Here is a 22,021-nt window from a genome sequence, read left to right on the forward strand (position 1 = left end):
GTATTGTAACTTATAATAATTATTTAATGAAAAATAGTAGAAATGAATAAAGAAAAACATCTAATAAGGAAAATAAAATGTATATTGTGATGAAACATTATGGCGCAGATAATATTGGGAAAAGGGTGACTAGAATTAAAAGAAGAATGATTGCAACATTTGAAATATCATCGACGTTGAAAATTAAGACAGTCATTATGAAAGAAACTATTTGTATTATTTTTATGGTAACATTACACTAAATACATAATGAAATGCAGTAATACTTATAGAATATCTAGTCTATCTAATAGTGGTAATCGTATCAGATTCGCGAACAATATTGCGGTGACACTAAAAGATCGCACAGCAGGGGGCCAGCCCTCGCCCGCGACCCTGACGAACAGATATTGGTCGCTCACTTCCGAACACCTAGCCTTTATCACAAGTCGTACAATAAATAATTCTAAGTCAGAGCACCTTGTAATTGTAGAGATCATCGCGCACGTACCTCGCGGGGCCATCGCATGGCGCCCGCCACTCCGCGCATAATATCATACAGTGTAACATTAATAGGTACATATTAACAATTTACACATAAAATACACAGATTAAATAATCAGGCACATCTTTAATGGGGAGAGCTCGCGATCGACGTATCCTAGTCCAAAATAGACATAATCGTACAATAATAATGTTGAGTATTAGATTTCGATTAGAGAGCTGGGGGGCGCCGTCGCCTACGTGGGGGCGAGGAGCAGAAGAGAATCACACGTGAGATGACGTCACGTGACGCATCACACGTCACTCTCGCCGTCAGTGACGTGTGCGGGCTGGCCGAAGTTGCGTGTGATGCACTCGCTCACCGTGCGGATGTTGGCCAGGTAGCGGTGTGCAGGTTCATCCGAGTCATAGATCGCACTGAGCGACTCTAACGACACCAAAGCTTCGGAATCCAATAACCGTGATGACGCTCGTGAGGATACGTCATCATCTCTATCAAAATAGCAGGAGTTAACATCGCTGAGTGCCGCTTCTGCGTCTGTTAGCCCGGCTTCGTTCAACATGGAGACGTTTTCCAAAGCGGGGTCGTCGGTGGTGTAGCCGGTGCTCTCGGGCTGACAGCCGTCGCCCTCTCCCTCGCCCTCTGAACAGGAGGAGCTCCACTCTGACTGACTCTCCCCGTAGTGACCCATTTCTCTATGGTTAGAAGTGGGTACCTGGTACGAAAATAGACAAATTTAATACATTTAGATATTAAATAATTAAGTTAAATGACAATAAAATTCAATTCTTACCCGGTTATGAAGTCTTTCAGGGTTTTCATGCTTTTCTTTGGTATTTAAAGGCTCCTTCCTGATTGGTAGGGGGCTGTTAATATAAACATTTTAATTAACAGTTTTTCATATAATATAGCATAATCAAATGTAATAATTACTATAATAATTAAATTTTAGCAATTTTACTTTAAAAAAAACAAGGCTACATCATTAACAACAATTCGATAAACAGTAACATCAAGCTTCAATACTCACTTCGTACTATGTTTAGAATGCGCAGGCGACGGCAAATCAACGACTACATCAGTTGGCAACACTCCTGGGAAGTCAGCACGCGGCGACGGCACGGGGGGTGCTGCATGTGTTGCATGTTGCACATGTGTTGGATGTGTTGCATGTGTTGCATGTGTTGGATGTGTTGCATGTGTTGGATGTGCAGGTGGGGGTTGTGGTGGGGAGGCACGGGCCAGTTGCGTGATAGCAGCGAGACCAACTGCGTGTAGCGGGCTGCTGTTGTTGTTGCTCACGCGCATCGCTTCCACGCACGCGTTTGCTGCCCTGTTGAGGAAGTAGTATTATGTATATATATATTCATTATATTGTAATATTCTATTCTTAATATGATTTTCTTATATTGTAAATGTCATGTAATATTGATTGTCATTGTTATTGTTTTTTACATCTAGTATAATATAAGAAACAAAATATCATAATTATGTAATATAAAAGGTAATTTAAAACGAAATATTTTAATGTGTGTTTACCATACCTTAAATCTAACTTCAGTTCTTTTCGTTCCGCTTTAGGTGAATTAACCATTACAAGATTTTTGTCATCCAGTAACCTTTGAATCTCCCGTTCGAAAGGTGGAACGCACGCAATATCTGAAGGACTGCGTTTCGTAAAAACTTCTCTGCTGTCATGGTTCAAATGTTTCAGATTGCTCGGTCGACTTCCTGAACTCGAAAACGAACTCGTTCTTTGCGTAAATCTGTGCGGGACGTCCTTTTTGTCCGTTTGACTGCAACTGTCTCGCTTAGCGGACGGTTGGTGCATGTTCAATATACTTCTTTGCAATTTCTCTTCTTCTTTATGAAGATTTATACTTCCTTCTAGAAGTTTGTCGTCGAGAGAGGGCTTTTTATTGAGTCCATATTTAACATAAAAGTCATATATAACACGAGGAGAATGTTTTCGCAATTGCGGAAAATCATACGTCGGGTTGGGATTGACGTCAATGTGTTGCGGTCGAGGCGGTTGCCACTGATTTGCTCTTGGCGGAGAAGGAGATGCATCGGTGGTTCGCGAGTAGCTTTCATCTGAGGAGCTGAGACTTGGAGAGCGAGTTAGAGAGCTTAATTCATCCGCAGACGAATGTACCCGTGGACTTCTCGCCAACGGCAGACTTTCACTCGACCGAGGACGTGGTAATCTTGCTGGTGCTCTTCTTTTATGTGCCACGGGCGGCCTCGGTTCCTGTGGTCGGGGCCAAGGAGGTACTAACGCTCGTGGAGGTGGCCACCTTGGGTTCCCGTTAATACCATGGGGCGGCGGTGGAGGAGGCGTATCTTCTACTTCTTTATTTCGTCTACCTTTGCTTCCTTTATGATTACCATTTTGATGTCCATTCGGTGGGAGTAGCGGTTCACTTTCACCCGCTACAGATGTTTCTCGAAGTGGAGGTAACCGGGACGGTGGTGCTGCAGCTCTACGTGCTGAGTTTTGCAACATCGCAAGCGGCGTTGCCACACCGCCATAAGCAGTAGGAGGATTCTGCGGCTGACTATTCGGTATGTGATGGTTATTGCTATTCGATGGTGCTCTGTCCGTTAAAAAATACGTTGTCATTTCACCCTTGCCCTTCACTTTGACCTTTCCTCTACACACGAACTGGTATGGCAAATCTTTGAGCACTTGAAAAACTTCCTCCGTTACTTGCGTGTGGTTAGGAAGACCCGTCGAGTCCATGCGAGAAGCTACGTTTACTGTGTTACCCCAAATGTCATATTGAGGCTTTCTAGCACCGATCACACCAGCTACCACTGGCCCAACATTAATACCTGCAAAGAACAAAAGCATCGTAAATAAATAAGAGTTAATTTTCAAGCTAAAAATTGTAATTATATACTTTAGTATGATTATTTCCTTACCAACTCGAAGCATGAAATTGTTATACGAATTGTCATTAATATCCTTAAGTTTATCTCTCATAGCGAACACAAATTCGACAAGCGTCGCCATATGTTTCCTTGTGCTAGCATCATCAGTCATCTTCTTGTCGGGGATGAGACCAACAGCTGCCATGTAAGTGGACCCTACTGTTTTGATTTTATCTATTGCACTGAACCGATCTTCACCCAAAAGCTGAAAAAATAATTTCTTGTTATTGCAATGTAACTTAATCAATAGCCAATAGACTAATATAAGTAATTAGTTAGAGGTTTTATTTCTTTGTGATAATGACGTGTTTAAGTGTAAATGCTAATTGTTTTAATAAGATTATTAACAGGCAGGTTGTGATATAAAAACTATTACTCAACTGTCTCGGTAAAGACGTAGCTTTTTAATAGTAAACTATTTTTATAATGGATTCAGTAGTTTTAGACTAAAATTATATCAAACAAACAAACTTTTCTCTTATAATATTACTACAAAAAAAAAATGATGCTAAAAGAATTTACTATACCCAAAAAAAGAAACCACCACCCACCTCATCAAAATCAGCAATAATCTCGTTGAGCAGCCGCAAGCACTCCATGCCCTGGTTGTTGCCGTCCAGCTCCATGTAGAACTCGTGGTAGTTGGTGATGGACGCGAACACCACGCCCACGCGGTGGTACGACTGGTGGTACAGGTCCTGCCAACCGCTACACGTTAGTAACGGGCCATGAAGCCGTGACCATAGCCTCGCAATCATTTTGAATTTTGGAACGATACTACCGGTTTCGATAAACTTTGATGCATATATTAATATTTTTAATGCGAAAGAACTCTCGTGTCTGTCTGACAAATAGTTACTATAGTTTGTACTGAGAAAAGACAAAGGACAAGTTTTATCCTTTTTATTTTAAACCGACTTCAATAAAGGAGAATTCGACTGTCCTTTTTTGGGCTTGTTACTTCAGAACTTTCAACTAATTTCGATGTCCCTTTTTTAATTTGAAAGCTAGTGCCTTCTTGTTGGTCCCATTTAAATTTTGTCCAGTTCTGACAATTTGAAGGCAGTTTAATTTTTTAATAATTATAACTTGCTGAAACATATGTGTTAAATATTTTGTAATCCAAATTACCATATTAGTCCTAAACTGGTTGTCCAGAAAATGCGTCGCCACGTGCGCTGGTAGAAGATTGAATAATATTCTTCTATTAGATGCCTGGAACATATAATTAAGGTTAAGTTTTACACAGCTATGGAAGAACATAATATTTAGAATTGAAAAAATAAATAAAAGTGATGTATCTAGTATATCATCGTTTCTCAAATGATTATAAAAAAAATATTAATAATTGTATATATTTAAGTCTTTCCTAAAAAGTATACAACGATTTTAAGTCTTTTCTTGTAATAAAATATAATTTATTCTGTTATATCTGAATGCCTGCACACATTTATCATATAATTTATGTCTTAAAGTAGTGAGTAAAAGTATGCTTTTATACCAAAAAATGTACAAAACCTCACGATATGTGTATAATAAATAAAAAAAATGTGTGTGCCGAGGACACGTGTCAGAAGTGAAATTTGTTTGGAAAGATTCAAAGATACCAAAATCGTCGCTTTACTCGATGACATGACGGTATTGCCATAACGCGACCTTCAAACTTAGTAAAGTTTCAAGGTCGCGTATGAGTACATAGCGCGCCTAAATAAGTTCACTTCAAAAAATAAAAACCTGCAAAGCATCCATATCCCTCTTCTCATCCCGCGCTTGCAGCTGCCACAAGAAGTCCAACCTCGCCGTCCACTCAGTCTGTCTCGCGTGCAATAACACGGCTAGCGCCAGTGCTACCGTCCACGCGCTCCATACGTACGCGGAGCTCACTAGACCTTCGTTGCTGGAGTCATAGATAAAAAATATAAATTATTCCATACCTTTCAAAGTATTTAGTACTTTCTAGGGCAAACATATGCCCTCAATTTCAATAAACCAAATACTTATAAGTTATAACTATAAATAGATATATATACATAGTAGGGTAATTTTTTATTTGTCCATCATATTAAAATTATATAAACGATTTTAGGTGACCTATAGATTTATACGAACATAAACATAGAACGTTAATTAAGTTTTCATGATTTTGAGGCGATCGCAAAAAAGTATATTATAACCATTGAGATAATATTAATATGGAGACGATACCGCCTACATCACTTACGTTCCACTCAACATACGTCATGTGGCGTAACTGCACTCAGTCGCTTGCTCGCTCATTGGCGCGAACGTCACGCTCATTTTTTATTTGTTTTAAAGTGAAACGCATCAAATATGCCTACGTGTGTGTTACGATATTGCACAAATAATACAAAGAATACGGAAAAGTGCAAAGAAATAACTTTTCATCAGTAAGTAACTAGATAATAATTTTTAAGAGTTAGTTAGAGCAAAATTTTTGGCAGGCGACATTTTGTCATAGATTAAAAATTTAAGATATGACATTGGGCATGAAATAGGTGTTGTTAGTAATATTTGCTGGCGTATATTTTTATAGTATAAAATAATAATTTTACATATTTAGAAAAGCATAGACTGGTTGTTAATTGAAAAAAGGTGAAATTATGAAATATGAAAATCAATTACTCAATCACCAATTTTTTTTTTGTTAATTGATTTTAATCAAGTTTTTAATTGATATTGTATAAGCTACTGACTTGAACGTATAATTGAATTATTATTTATTTATCTGCACTAATATTATAAAGAGGAAAACTTTGTTTGTTTGTTTGATTGTAATTAATAGGCTCATAAACTACTGGACCGATTTTGATGAAAGGAGAATGCCCATTTTTGGTACTGGTTTTCCTCATGCATCAAGACAACAATACTATTAAAAAAAATCTCGGCAATTTAGAGGCCTTCTTACCATCGGAAAATATATTTTGAACAGGGAATGTTTTGTAAAATCTAATAAGACATGTAATTGTTTAGATCCGTTATTATAGATTTAGTGTCCATTACCGGTTACCACGGTAACCAAGCGGTAACTTATTACATTTACTATGGTAAATAGCTAAATGTATTAATATCGATTATTGTTTTCATTGAATTACAAAAAAATCAATTAACATAAAATCACTCTGTAAGGTATTGTTTATACACTGTAGGTTGTTTTAACATAGATAGTGAAGTAAAATAATATAAATATATATAAAAAAATATTATTATGACATAGCTTGGTAGTAGTGATGCAACGAATACTAATTTTACGAATACGAATACGAATACGAATATCAAACCTACTATTCGGCGAATACGAATACGAATATCTCGCCTTGGTAATAAAAGACTTATTTACTTCATGAATGTTTAGTCTTCTTATAATTAAAATTTACAATAGGAATAATTTTTATTTAAAAAACATAAAATTCGTAGATTTTCTGGTTTTAGGCGGTTTTCAGTCTGGATGTTTCCAGCCGTTGAAAAAAAGTCTTTCCGAAGCGCCTGTACATGACTGACTGTTGGTTTTTGAATTTTCGTATATTCGCCGAATACGAATATTCGGTAAATGTCTACTATTCGGCGAATACGAATATTCGTATTCGTATTCGTTGCATCACTACTTGGTAGGTAACCAGTTATTTCTTATTTGTTTCTTTCTTCGAATATGTAGTGAAAAAATTATTCAAATAACAACAACAACAACATGTAAACCGAATAAAAACTCAATTGGCATTTTTTAAGTATATATTTAGGTTTTCTTGAAATCCGTCCCGGAAGATGTCTGGTGCCTACCTACACTAGCCGATGAACAGATAGACTTTGTGTGAAAGCATAAGCTCTACGCATAGATTAAATATGTTAATCGAAAAATAACCTTTGGACGATAAAATGTTACCTAAATCACACATAAACCTAACTAAATCGGGGTTATTTAAGTTTTGAGGTTATTTCACATTTTTCTCAATATCTTGAAAACCCCTGTTTTTATCACAAAAAAATCAATTGGTAAAAATCTTTTGAATATCGAAGAACCCTCCAAAACCACTCTGGCATTGACGCAACACTGTACTGTGGTCCATACTTTCATGGGCATTCTCCTTTGGCACAGACAATCTTAAGACCCTGAGAAAGAACATAGGCTACTTTTTATTGCGAAATATGTGCCACGGGCGAAGCCGGGGCGGACCGCTAGTTCAGAGATAAGTAATTAATATTTTTTCTATTCAAGGTTTCCATGTCTGGGCCGTGAAGAAAGGGAAAAATTATATTTTTTCTAAATTTGCTATGTTTTTCACACTATGCATTAGACACTCATATTTGCCGAAAGATTGTATTAAAACTGTGGTCGTGCCGATACTTAAAAATAAAACAGGCGACTCTTCGGATAAGTCGAACTATAGACCCATCTCGTTGGCCACGATATTGGCGAAAGTGTTGGACGGTTTGCTGGACAGATATTTATGCAAGCACCTAAAGTTGGACGAGGCACAGTTTGGCTTTAGAGCCGGTTCGTCTACCGAAACTGCTGTTTTTTGTCTAAAGCAAACGGTCCAATACTACACAAAGAGGAAAACCCCCGTATATGCCTGTTTTCTGGACCTATCAAAGGCCTTCGAGATGGTGTCGTATGATCTCCTTTGGCAGAAGTTAAGGAATAAAACGGAGCTTCCAGAGGAGTTAATTGGTCTTTTTGAGTATTGGTATGGCCACCAGATTAATGCGGTGAGGTGGAATAACGTGTTCTCTGAACCGTATGGGTTGGAGTGCGGAGTGAGACAGGGGGGGTTGACGTCTCCTCGGCTCTTTAACCTTTATGTGGATGAGCTGATTGGGGGGCTCAATAGAACTGGTGTCGGCTGCTCGATTGACGGTAAATTTGTCAACAATTTAAGTTACGCGGACGACATGGTTTTGTTGGCTCCCTCAATCAGTGCGTTACGGAAACTTTTAGAAAAGTGTGAAGAATTTGCCGTGGCCCACGGGCTCAGATATAATGTTAAGAAGAGTAACCTTTTAGTGTTTCAATCTCGTGGTTTTAGAGTTGACACAGTACCGCCGGTGTTTCTCGACCATACACCATTACAGAGGGTCTCTCAATACAAGTATCTGGGCCACTGGGTCACGGATGAACTCGTGGATGACGCCGACATTGAGAGGGAGAGGAGGGCGTTGGCCGTCAGGGGTAACATGCTGGCCCGTAGGTTTGCACGCTGCTCTCGCGAAGTAAAGGTGAGTCTTTTTAAAGCATTTTGCCAATCCTTTTACACGTGCAGCCTATGGGTTAGTTACACCCAGAGGGCGATCAATACCCTCCGGGTTCAGTATAATAATATGTTTAGGATGTTGCTGGGGTTGCCGAGATACTGCAGTGCGTCAGGAATGTTTGCGGAGGCGCGCACTGACGGATTCCACGCAATCATGCGAAAAAGAGCAGCATCCATGATGCGCCGTGTCCGGCAATCGTCCAGCAGCATCCTAGCTGTCTTCGTGGACAGATGGGACAGCAATGTCTTGAGACATTGGGTCAAAATCCATGTCTCAAGCAGGTTGTAAAAGGAAATAAGATTGTTTTTAATATTAAATAGAATTATAATACTAACATAGTTTTTAAGGCAATTTTACTAACAAATATATGGATATTAAATTAATCTGAAATAAATGAAATAAATAAATAAATAAAAAAGGCTCAATTTGTAAGGAATAAAACTTCCCATAGCCCTGACTGAACCTAAAACACGAAAAAAATTAAATTATTCCATATGACGTCACTATTTACATCATCCTATATTATATGCCAGATATTGTTAGCCCCGCGTAGTAAAGTCAGTTTATACCTAAAATAAATATTAAGTAAGTACAAAGAAAATTTCAAGTCAACGTGCATGTAAGGAGTGACACCCAATAAAATAGACAGAATGAAACAAAGTGTCGCCTCTATAGCGGTGAGTCAGTGACATCGCATAATCTATGACTGTCTAGCCGTCATTCGCGCGCCCCGCGCCGCCGCGCTTGGCGCACAGATTTTGTTCGTGGTGTCTGCTCCATATTAATATTATCTCAATGATTATAACTTAAAAAAATTATTCCGTAAAATGTTTTAAGGTTAGTTTTTGTTATTTGCTACATATTTAGTTATTACTAGCGGTCCGCCCCGGCTTCGCCCGTGGTACATATTTACGCTTTCTCTACATAAGAACCATCCTCGTACTTCAAGGAATATACTTAATAAAAAAAAAATTATAGAAATCGGTCCACCCGTTCACGCGTGATGCTGTGACAACGCGAAACGGGTTTCATTTTTATATATATGTATATGTAGATAGATAAACAGGTCAAAAGATACTATTATGATTATAAGATGTTTACTAGCACATCTAACTGATAATATAACTATCAGATGAACTTTTATGAATCGAAAACATACTCACTCGGTCATCAAATCGTAGCAATCAAACAGGTACTTATGGTATATCAATATAACAGCCACATAGCCAGTTGTCATCACAGCCAGTAATATTCCCTTGACCAAAATCGGCAGTCGCAAGAACACAGCAACAGTTAGCATACTGAGACAACAGCCTAGTGTTATATATAGAGGTACTGGACACATTCTGTGTATGTCTGGACTGCTCCATAGTGAAGTTAGATCACGGGATGATCGAAGAGCCTCCATGGTTATTGTGTGCTCTGTGAGGTTCCCGCATACGTTTATCGCTTGACATGATAGCTGAAAATTTGTACCAGAATAATATAGAAAAATAAAAAAAATTAGGGATAATCAATAAGCATGTTATTACCAGTTTGCAAATGATATTTTGGTAAAAGAATATCTTTATGAAGAGGTAGGATCGAAAGGTCAATTGTAAAAAATAACATTTAAAATTGCTGAATACGTCGTAAGCGTGAAATAAAATTCTGCTATCAGTGATATGCATAAACTATATAGCATTTAGTTTTATATAAAAACGAGTCATTAAAAATATTCTTCTATTCTTACCACATTAGCTTGCCCAACAGCATACCCCAGAACGATAGTAAACGTCGTGATAGCGTTCCTCAAAGCGAAAGGTCTAGAAACATCACACGGTATGAGCCGCAACCTCGCAGCCAAAGTCAGCACTAAAACCGCTGCAGACCACACGAAAGCGATCACGAAGAGAATCAGAAGAATTAATGTTCTTGGTAATATAGCCGCTTGAAGCGCTCCAGCTGCGACCAACGCGCCCAATGCAGCGCTGAGTGACCCCGCCCACCCTCCGTCTGTTGATGCACGATACTGTAACATTTTATAAAAAAAAATAAATGTACATCAACACATATAAATATTATACGCAATGGAATTGAAAAAAAAAAAAACTTATAATGCTGATGATGCGTTCAAGATAATTTAAAAGAAAAAGTAACGTTGTTGAACACATAGATGGCGCTAGCAGCTCTAAGTGTAAACATAAATTTAGTAACAAGATTCACAACAATTGAGTAATGAATTACCTTGTATAAATTAGCTTGAATATATGTTGAAATTAATAAGTAAAACATAAAATAAATTTTAATTGAAAAGAAAGATTTGATGGAATTTTGAAAACACAAAATATTTCACAATTGTAACTACCATATAAAACCATTAAAAAATTACTTGTGCTTCCTTATCGGCGTCCTTAAAGCAAAGTGTGAGCAGGTGCACGTGCGTGGCCTTCTCGCGGTGCACACTGCGCGCGTCGATCGCCTGCGCCAGGTACTTGTTCACGCGGTTCGTGGGCTGGTGGTACACAGACGAATGACGCTTTTTCAACGGCCGCTTAAATTTCTCCGTCACTTTATTCTGTTAAAACAAACGCTCATTCAAACGACCGACTTGATTTTGGATCTTGTGTCGTGATCACATTACAGGGGGTGCGAACCGGGGTACACATAAGGACCACGGCATGCCGACTCCATCCATGCTCCATTGACAGACAAGACTGACCTTAGAAACGAATAGTCCGGATTTCCAAAGCAGCGTTCGTTATCAGAATTAAGAATAAAAGAAGATAGACAACATAGTAAACATCGATTTTTACGGTCAAGTGTAAGAGATAAATTACGTTTTACTTTTATACAGAAACATCGATTTAAAGAGATTGAAAACGAACATTAAACTTTATACCTAAACATCAAGTTCATTTGAAAAGTGGACATTTAAATAATTTTACAATTAAAAAATAAGTTAAAGTTGTACTTTACTCTAAGACAATTTAATGATACAAGTTAATACAACAATAATATAACATAATAGTTAAAACAGTAGTTAGCAAAAAAATCAATTTATAATAAATGAACTCCATGCAGTAGGGAACATGCCATGCCGTGCTAGTGTTGGCCAATCGGGGCAGCGAGTGAAACACAGTTTTGTGCGTTCGACTTTATTTTCAAACAATACCAATAAAACAATTTAATTATTATAAATAGATTCACAACTCAATAGAAAATAAGTCGCAATTAGACACAGTGATAAATGGTATCGAGTGCTCGCGTTCTTCTGCAGCTTAGTCGCCTATTCGTTTGTTTTAAGGAAACATTAGGCGCGAAAGATATCATTCGTGAGGTGGAGACATTGACCTATAGAGTTAAGAGGGAAATAGCTCGTGTCACCCGGTGTACGGTGGAAAACAATAATACACATGAACAACACTTTTTGTCTGCGCTTACTGTTTCTGCGGGTATTTGTTGTGGAACTAATGTCCAGGGTCGGAATATCTGAAAAACAACGAGCAGACGTCTCATGTTAGTTGCTGGTGTACGACGCTATCTACGTATAAATACGAGGATACACTTAGATATTTATCAAAATACACGAGTCGGGGAAAGAGAGGTCGAAAGATTCTGCCATGGATTGCAACTTATTTCGGAATAGCGAAAGCTCAAACATACCAGCAACTAAAATGTCGAACGGGAACCGTTTGATGTCATATTAAAGGGAATATAGTATGTGCAAATAAAATAGCATTGAAAAATATAACTTCTGCCTTTAGAGTCGCATAAATTCCCAATCGATTTAAGCGATGTCAAATACCTCAAAAATATCATATAAATAGAAGCTCAGAGCACACTTCAGATTTATAAAAAAGCAGCAACACACGTTATTTAAAAATCCACCCAAAAATCAAACTACTGAAATATTTTTAAGCGAGATTATTTATTTGCAAAAAAATGCAGGTAGATTCAATACACTTTTACGTCTGAGAAGCCAAAGAAAAAACACAGAAAATAGCGAAATATGTGTTCAATAGTCCTGCTTCACACTAACTGTCTTACACACTAAGATCGAGTCGTAACGTGTTGACACCAAAACGGGAAACGTAAGCGCATCACTCAAATCGCAAAGCGTTTACTTTTCCCCGAGGACCTGACAGTCTACTTCGCGTCTAAGTACATTCTATTAGTTTAATCAAAAAATAGCGTCAAGTGCAAAAAATGCGTAAAGCAAGCGCAATCGCTGCATCTCCTCCACCCTTTATCTTTAACCGTCAATCGTATGAAACGCAACCGTCACAAAGGGAGATAGATGCAAGAACTGCGTTGCCCCGCGATGTTAGGCAAGTGAAGTGTGTGGACCGTTGCATGTGTGCGTAGGGCGTGGTGTTGCATGACCGCGTCGAACGTGTGGTTGTGCGGGGCGGTGGCGGGTGTGGGGGGCGGTGGCGCGGGCGCGGGGCCGGCGGGGGGCGCGGGCGCGGGGCCCGGGGGGGTGCGCAGCGCGCTCACGTCCTCCTTGAGCGCCGCCAGCCGCAGCGCCTCCGCCGAGCCGGGCTCCGCGTGCAGCGCGCGCTGCAGGTCCAGCACCTGCCGCCAACACGCACCGCTCACTGTACCCGCCCTTCATCGCCGCGGATATCGATACGCTCAATGCTTGGACCCCGCAAATGCCCAAAGTAACATACGTCATATCGACTGCCTAGCTATGGAATGATAAAAGTGTAATCTGCACGCCTATCCATATAAATTGGATCTTTATTATTATTCTGCTGACTGTAATGCTCTTTTCGTAATTTAAGATTTAATTACCTATCTATCAAACTATTTTCATTGATTTTGAGTAACTCTATTTATACAATTTCTATATTACATATTGGTATTTTGTTGATGTTGAACATGACATCTTTTTTTTCCCAAAATACTTATGGTCCTCATTGAAACTGGTCTATAGATATACAAATTACTCTTTCTAAATTTTTAGCTTTCCTGAACATTGAAATCAGAAAGGGGCACTGAAAACCATTCTGGTGAGGACAAAAACGTTGTATAAAAATTGCAAAATTTAACATACCTCACAAAATATATAAAGAAAAACATATTACTGAACTTTTCAGATAAGCGTTATATTGAACACTTTAATGAACTTTATCTACTCGCCTAAATTCACACGTGTGTCATTCGTTAGCAAATATATAGAGGACTGTTTTATTACAAACAGATTGTACCTATCAATAAAATTATCAATCCGTTGGCATACATAAAAAAAAATACGAATTTGTAGACTAAAAAATCTGGTTAAAAAAGTATATTTTAAATACCATGTAAAGGGGGCTATGATAATAATACATACTATAGTTTAAGAATCTCGATAGAGTATCATTTCCATAAAGTCCCACTCGCTACTCTATGAACATCGCAGGCGCCAAGCGAGACATACAAACGCAAGTGCACATCAATTTGACACGTACAACAATACATCGAAAGCACATTATTCTTTGCTCTGTTTTCATTTCTGGCGCCTACTATATCACAGTTATTTCAACTCAACTTTTATAGTACCAATTATTTTGGAATATAAGGAACAAAATGGGCCAGTAAATTAATTTTACAAAAATAATCAATGCATACTTGGAACTTTTCGCTATCATTATTAAGCTTCTAAAGAACATTTTAATACTAAACAATATCAGTAACAGGGTAAATAAATAGATAATACTTACCTTCAAAGTATGTGGATAGAAGTATCACTTATATAGAAAACATTGTAAAGTCAAGCCGCCGACACGGTCTTGTAATATTGAGACGTGTCCATATAAAGTGCAAGACGAGTTTGAAAGACGCCACAGTGCATAAATACGTATTATAAATATATTTCTTAAATAAAATAATATGTGGGTAGTTGTAAAATGAATGTCAAATACCTTCCTAGCGGCGTTCGCTTTGAGCTCTTGCGGGGAGGCGGCCATGTTGGAAAATGGCACGTCGACGTTAAATTTGATCGAATGTAACAGTTGTACGACAACATTTGAAACGTTTTTGAAGGAGAGCTTCCGACGGGACCCTGAACTCAGACCCATACCGGCTGTAAGGCACATCTGGAATATACAATTTTGTTTTATTTTTTAATTATCTATAATACAATATTCGATAAAAAATGATGATATAGAAAATACAGATAATATAAGGAAGAGCTTACAGGTAACGTGTATTTAATTGGGTAATTAGTTCCTGACGGGACCCTCATTTCATTTATCTATTATTTACAGGCAGTGTTCCCTCATTTTTATTAATACTTAAAAGAAAGGTTCCCCCAAATCGTTTTACTACTTTACGTGAGTCAGACAGTTTCGGGTTGACATTAATAAATAATTAGGATAGCATTGCGTTTAATAAGTAAAAAAAATGATTTTCAGCATCACCATAACAATAAAATGATATAATATAATCAATTGCAAATAAAATATAACATAAGTTAATTTGAAAATGTGAAATTATCACAAAGCTCCTATAGCTCCTATCATTCGATTTTTTTTATTCGAATTTTAAAAATATCTCAAAAACTATAGTTTTTTTTTACAATATTTTAACCATCACAAACACATACCTTTCTTCGCCTAGGAGGTGGTATAATAAAATAGGTCTGTATCGAATGGTCCCTCAGATACGCGTTGCGACTAGCGCCGTGCCCCGGCTCCACTTCGTACGCGCCGCCCAAGCACTCTAGTGTCGCTTGCGTTACGTGCACTCGTCTAAAATTTATACAGATCCATTATAAATATATTGTTTTTAAGTCTTGACTGACACATTCAACTGATCTTTCGATGTTTCCAAAGAAAGTGTCGAAAATAATTTTGTTATAAAATCGGAATTAACTTTTACGTAGATTTATTTTATAAAATAAATTGAACTTGGAATTAGATTTAATTTAATCAGTGGGTGATTTGGTCGTGTTTATACTGAAACAGAAAGCATAATAATTAGTGAAACAATATTTCCGTATGTAATTGTATTCAAGGTTTTAATTAGTTGATTATATAATAAATAAATATTAATATATTAACATTTTATAGATTTCCATAACACAGGTATAATTTCCTGTTGAATATATTAAAAACTATAAGCGTTTTTTCTACTTATAAAACAACGACCTTTGAAAAAAGCTTTGATTAAGAATAACCCATGCTCCCGACACAAGCCTCTATAAAAAGAGAGAATTACGCATTTATTTATATCACAATAAGTTATTTATGCGCTAACCCCGGTTCACCACCAGCCTCCATGTTGTTAGCGAGCGTGACGTCATTGGACCACACGTCGTACTGCCACTTGCGCAAGCCGAGCACGCCGCACAGCACCCGCCCCGTGTGGATGCCGACCCGCATGTTCAACTGGACGTCCGTTGCTTCCACTACGGAACTGAAGAAATACATTACAAAAATTACGTAAATTAACAAGTAGTTCTACCATAGTTAAATAACCATTAAATGCACGTACAATGTAATATTTAATGTGTTAACATTATGTAAATATGTAGTACATTTTGAACAAGAAAAGTTTCGCGACGAAAATCCGCCTACTCGTACTGTGAAGTGTGTTTTAAAGAGCTATTAAATAATAATCACATTGTAGCAACATTCTAACATATAGATACAATGTTATGTAACATATATACAATGTTATGTAAATATTTATATTTACAGCTAGAAAAATTAGAACCAGTCAAAATAAAAATGTTCCACTTCTAATATCGATCCATTCATTAAACTTTGGCATCATTTAATGTTTGCTTCTAATTAAATGAATGCTCCGAACGATAGTACGATTGTAAATATTTACACAATAGATCTTAGCAGTACATAAATCACATCTTTCCACAGTAATCCCCATGGTATTGAGTTGATAGAGCGTCAGTGAGACAAATCGCTTGAAAACTTGGCAACAAATCGAAAGTATATTTAATGCTTAAATTATTTATGTACATAATGTGGAGCACATATAAATGATAAGCAAGTTTTTTGCAACATTAAGGTCGCAACTAACATTATGAGCTAAAAAATATGTTTTGTCTGAATACAAGTTTAATAAAAACACTAAAATGATAACCTACTTTACATATATAGGTACTACCGCGTGAACGTAACTTGTTTTTATTCCTGTTTTATAAAATCACTATCATAAACGTATTGGTACTTCGTAAAGTTTCTAGTATAATAAAATCTAGAGTTGGTTCTAGGTCTCCCAAAATCTGTAAGTTTTAAGTTCAATACTCTAAAACACAGAAAACCATTTAGACTTATCAGTAGTAGATTAAAACAAATAGCCAATAAATCAGGAAAAGGTATATTTTCTACCTATACCCGTGGCCCCGTCGTTTATGTGGCTTGACGGAACACAGGAACAGAAAGGAAAAGGTATATTAAATTTATATTTTTGGTTTTATGGCATTCAAATGCTTTATAAATATAAATTTATAAAGAATAAAAAAAAATATAAATTTATATAAAGGTATATTCATTATGCTTTAGGCTATTGCAATATTAAAATACTATTCCTGAAAAACTAATTGTTTAGTAAAAAGGTTAATATGTATAATGGTTGGTTTCGTGTGTCTCATACAATAAATCATTTTTGCCACGAATCAAACCCACTTATTAACAAGAAACGAATTATAAAAGTCAACTAAGTAGGTACGCAATAAAAACACTGGAAGTCAATAAATCCACGTAATAATAATTTTGACATATTTTTCTTAAAACTCTTGTCCTTAAAAAAGGATAAACCTTTTTTAATGATCGTAAGTCGTTTTAGCAGGAAAGCGCGCAAGGACCTAATAAACTGTGGTAATTATTTTACCACAATTTTACGTAGAATTTCTAATAAGCCAATATTCCCAATAAATTGGACGAGCACAAAGCTAAAACACTAAACACGTGCAACATCTTAACAATCCAGGCGTGGTAAATGACCGTCAGCCGGTTTTACAGTTTCCTCCTGTGTATTTTTGTTTACGCTAAACACTATTGCTAAAGGGAACACATATCGTGTATAATTTATCGGTGTTTCCATTTACAAAACGCATATTGATGCTTACTTTAGACTCACTAATATATTAACATTGTTATGATATTGCATTGCTTTAAGGAAAATCTTTATCAAGAAAGTTTAAGTTTCATATACACAATTTCATACGCACGTAAGAATACCATAAATAATTACAAACAAACAAATAGTTTTCAGCGATATACGAGGATGGATTATCTGTTGTTTCAAATTTATTATTATAAACCACAAAGCAACAATTTATCAACACTAAAAAAGAAAAATGTTACAGAGCAAATTATTGCGTGCGCTCACAGTTACTCCGTTTATTTTCATTATCCCACTTCTTGGCCGTGTAATAAATTATAAATAAAGTTTCGGGATTTTCTAGCAAGAATGCTGCGAATTCGTGAATTGTCGTTTGTGTACAACTATGTATATTTTTTTGTTTTTATTATTTTAACTGAAACATTTACGAGGCTATTATTAAAGCATGTCTCTGTCTTCCTGTGATTTAAAAATAAAATCCGACCATTGATAAATTAGAAGAGCGTCATTATGCTATTAAATATATCGGTAACGTAATTTATTTTATAACACCGTTTCCGTTTAGTCTATAGTTAAACTGTATAAATTGTTATTTTTCCTCCTTCTTTCTCCTCTTAAACGAATATAAAACAATTTGATATGAATTGTATTTAAAGATTTATTCTGAGTTTTCAATATACTATGAAATTTTGTTCAAATTTTGTATCTACTTATCAAATATTATTTTTCTGATAAATAATCCTAACTTGTCATAATTGTGCTTAGTCTTGAAAAAAAAATCTAAATAATAAATTGAAACTTCTTTACTTGACTAAGATTAACTAGGAAATGAGGAGAGCAACCTGAAGGCAAACTTTTCACAGCTCGCGTTCAAGCTTCAGAGAAGTTTTAATGAACATAAAAGTAAAAAATCATCGTTCTAGAAATTAAGACTAAATTTTAAACTAAGTATCTCAATCTTTATTTTTTACTTTCTCATAAGTATGCTAGAGAATATTTCTTTAATTAACGCATCTACCTTCTACAACTCAATAATATATAGGTACGAATCTTTTTTATAATATTATGATTACTTTTTTGAATTATAAAGTAAAATGGTTAACTGTAAAATAATTATAGAGGCGAGGTCATTGGTGAATTTCAACAGTTACTCGCTTTAAAAAGACACATTGATTCTGTAAAAGCTTTTCTAACGTTGACAACTGAGAACTATATGAAGTTAGAGTTTAAATGGAATATTGAATACACACTACAGACACAAAGCAGAACTATAATTTCCAAGCCAGCCGCAGAATTAATAACACAATCTCAGTGTAGCTTCTGGTTTATAGCGAACAAATAATATGATTTGCTGTATACACATTGTTTCAAGCAAGACAAGGATAATTCACAAGAATGTATCAGTAGTATTCCACAACTTTCTCGTGATTCCAGAAAATTCTATATATGGAATGTTGAACATTTCAATTGTGGTGGATTGTTCATATAGTAATGTTAAATTAAATTATTAAAATAATTCCCTATTTATGTGTAAAAGTAATCTTTTTATTGGCAAAAAAATTATATCTACATATTATATAAATTATTTTATTACTATCTACGAAACGTAAAATTAATGATATTTAATACGATCCTTCTTTGGACGTGCCACTAAAACTTTCAACCCTTCCTTTTATTTACATTATATTATAAATGTACATAATATTCCGAGCATGATAGTACGAAGAAAGTAATAAAGTCACTATATTAGGTGTAATACAGCGTACATTTTACTTTACGAGTAACCTTAGAAGGATGAGGAAAACAGCAATTTGAAAGTTGAGCAGCCGTGAATAAATATTCATTCAATATAGAACACATTTTCGTGTTCCCCATTAATAAATGTCGTACAATATAAGCTTCGGTTTATCTAAAAATAGATGAAAGGCAGTGTACTAGCTGTCGTAATGTGGATAAATCGAAATCCATTATTTTTCAGCGACCCCACTTCGTGTCGCGTACGTGTCATGTGTCACGCGCTCAACAATCCGTTAACACGGTATAAAAGTCACGCTGCTGTGTATTCATTGTTATTTGAAACACTATTATTATATAAATAATAAATTAGGTACAAATAATATCGGGGAACAATTCCATGAAAGCTATTCGTATTCGTTCAAAAATAGAAAGCTCTGGATATAAATAAGACATAAAAATACTTGAAGGAAGTGCGTCTGAATCACGGTTCACGTATAAATAAATTTAAGTCAAAGTTCTGAAGTCACAAGAAAAATAACATGAGACATCCATTCCAATAATAAAAATCTACTTTCTATGTAAAAATTAAAAAAAAAATCTACACTTTTGCTGTCCCACAAACACGAAACCCATTTTTAGCAAACGGCCTTTCTAGTGGTATGAAATTAGTAATACTAAATGTACATTCTCTATAGTACCCATAATCTTACATTTCTTCAAAACTTTTGATAGTATTGCAGAATAAATGCTTGAGGAACTCAGTAAGCCGATAAAGAGAACGCTTCACAAAACGGATTTGCAATACGACGGTTTCAATAATGCTCTAGGCACCAACGTTACTCGCAGCTGAATACAATATTCTTTAGGCGCTTAAATTTATCCTTTATTTCCGACCACTGAACAAATCTTTAAGGAGACATAACAGTTTTCTTTTTAGATTATACCCATACAGTAAAAATTATACAAATTATCTATAAGGATTCAAATAATTGCCAAAAGTATCATGGGCATTAAAAACACTTTTAAAAAGTGTTCTATTAAAAACTTGTCTATTTCAAATTGAGAGTTCATTATGTATATCAACAAAACATATTATGTTAAAGTCCACATAAGATACCCACGCGACGAAAAACACAGCTGCATAAACAAAATGTTTGCGTTCGGTCTATCCGTTCGCAAACACGCTGCAACTGAAAAAGATTCCGATATAAAACGGCCCATTTGTTTATTTTTCATTTGTTTTTCGCACACCGTGATCCCACTGAGCTCGGCACATCAACATGGATACCATTGAATTTTCGCTATCTGTGCTATATTTATGAACTACATAATGTATAAAATCGTATGAACGAACGCCATTCCGAGCGTGTTAATTGAAACTTGTCAACTTGATTAATAACTGCTGGAGCATTGGCACAGACTTTTAAGGAATGACCTAACTTTGCACGAGTAGTCTAGACAAATTGTGTTTATTTTAATAAATCTGCGGTATGTAGAAACAAATCTGCACATAAGACTCAAATGTGCTTGTTAATTACAAACAATATGTTCTTTATCCTCATGTTAGAGACCCTCATATAAACTATAGCTAGATTTAAATTCAAATATACAGAACTGTGATGTTGTTTGAAGAAGTTAAGCGTAATTCACTATATCAAATCAACCGAAGTTCTATAAGCCTTTGAATATGAAATTATCTCGAAGTTCCACTCTGTATGTCAACAACCTCATGCATAGTCCAGATGTTCGATTTTTTTACTGTCTCTCTTCTATTATATGTTTTTATTTTAAAAATGTGGTATCCTTCATAGTAGATATATGTAGGTATCTGATATAAATTAATTACGTATGTTAAGTTTATAATAAATCGCAGTATGCTCTTCGGCTTTACAGCAGCTTTTCCCTTAAAGATCGAGACATTGAATATCACTCGATGTATGTTTATTTGGTTTCTTTGAAGAGTTGATCAGAAAAGTAATATAAGATATGTAATTAACACAAACTCTCCAATATTTATGTGGATCAAGGTCGTGATTCCAATCTAGCTTATAGCAGAGATCCCAGTCCCTGTAGCAATTCAATCTTCATTGATGTAAAGGTATCAAACATTCGCTTAAGGTAAAAGAAGTGCCATTTCAAATATTATACCGTTTAGAGATCGTCGCGGGAATTTGTATAAATATTATGGTAATATTCTCTTGGAACTATATTAAAAGCTTTTCGTATTAAGTATGATGATGATGTTTGCGAATACTTATTGAAAAAATAAGTACAATTTTATCGAAATATAATTCTGTTAAACCACAAAAATAATCCAATATTACAAGGTAACTTCACTTATTAATTCCAAGGTACCTACAGCGAGCGCTTGTTTACTTAAAACTAACCCGATTTATTTCAGACTCACTCTGGCGACGTTTCTCATTGAAAACCCTCTTTATTACTGCTCCGAGTACGGAAAACATCGTAATTAAGCTTGCAGGTGTAAAAAGAAATGCCGTGAAAACATTTTATGTTATTCACAATGTGAATATGCAGAGG

General features: G+C 35.9%; 1 protein-coding gene across 4 annotated transcripts in view; it reads right to left on the reverse strand.

Annotated features, from left to right (window-relative positions):
- Positions 1-640: 640 nt before the first annotated feature.
- The window catches only part of LOC123690912 (Ca(2+)/calmodulin-responsive adenylate cyclase-like), an 88,181-nt gene continuing 66,800 nt past the window's right edge, over positions 641-22,021 (reverse strand). Inside the window, exons 8-23 of one of the 4 annotated variants that reach the window (XM_045635045.1) lie at positions 15,914-16,072; positions 15,261-15,405; positions 14,578-14,751; positions 13,016-13,243; positions 12,110-12,157; positions 11,058-11,243; positions 10,419-10,697; positions 9,850-10,148; positions 5,153-5,315; positions 4,550-4,633; positions 3,970-4,116; positions 3,410-3,623; positions 2,029-3,319; positions 1,515-1,817; positions 1,278-1,350; positions 641-1,199 (exon numbers count right to left, since the gene is read on the reverse strand). In XM_045635045.1, the coding sequence (XP_045491001.1) occupies positions 777-1,199; positions 1,278-1,350; positions 1,515-1,817; positions 2,029-3,319; positions 3,410-3,623; positions 3,970-4,116; positions 4,550-4,633; positions 5,153-5,315; positions 9,850-10,148; positions 10,419-10,697; positions 11,058-11,243; positions 12,110-12,157; positions 13,016-13,243; positions 14,578-14,751; positions 15,261-15,405; positions 15,914-16,072 (4,216 nt within the window). In that variant the 3' untranslated portion in view covers positions 641-776. The remainder of the gene's footprint in view (positions 1,200-1,277; positions 1,351-1,514; positions 1,818-2,028; positions 3,320-3,409; positions 3,624-3,969; positions 4,117-4,549; positions 4,634-5,152; positions 5,316-9,849; positions 10,149-10,418; positions 10,698-11,057; positions 11,244-12,109; positions 12,158-13,015; positions 13,244-14,577; positions 14,752-15,260; positions 15,406-15,913; positions 16,073-22,021) is intronic. The other 3 variants (XM_045635047.1, XM_045635046.1, XM_045635048.1) reach the window with 3 other exon arrangements.

Source organism: Colias croceus, chromosome 4, assembly GCF_905220415.1.
Source record: "Colias croceus chromosome 4, ilColCroc2.1".
Classification (NCBI taxonomy): domain Eukaryota; kingdom Metazoa; phylum Arthropoda; class Insecta; order Lepidoptera; family Pieridae; genus Colias; species Colias croceus.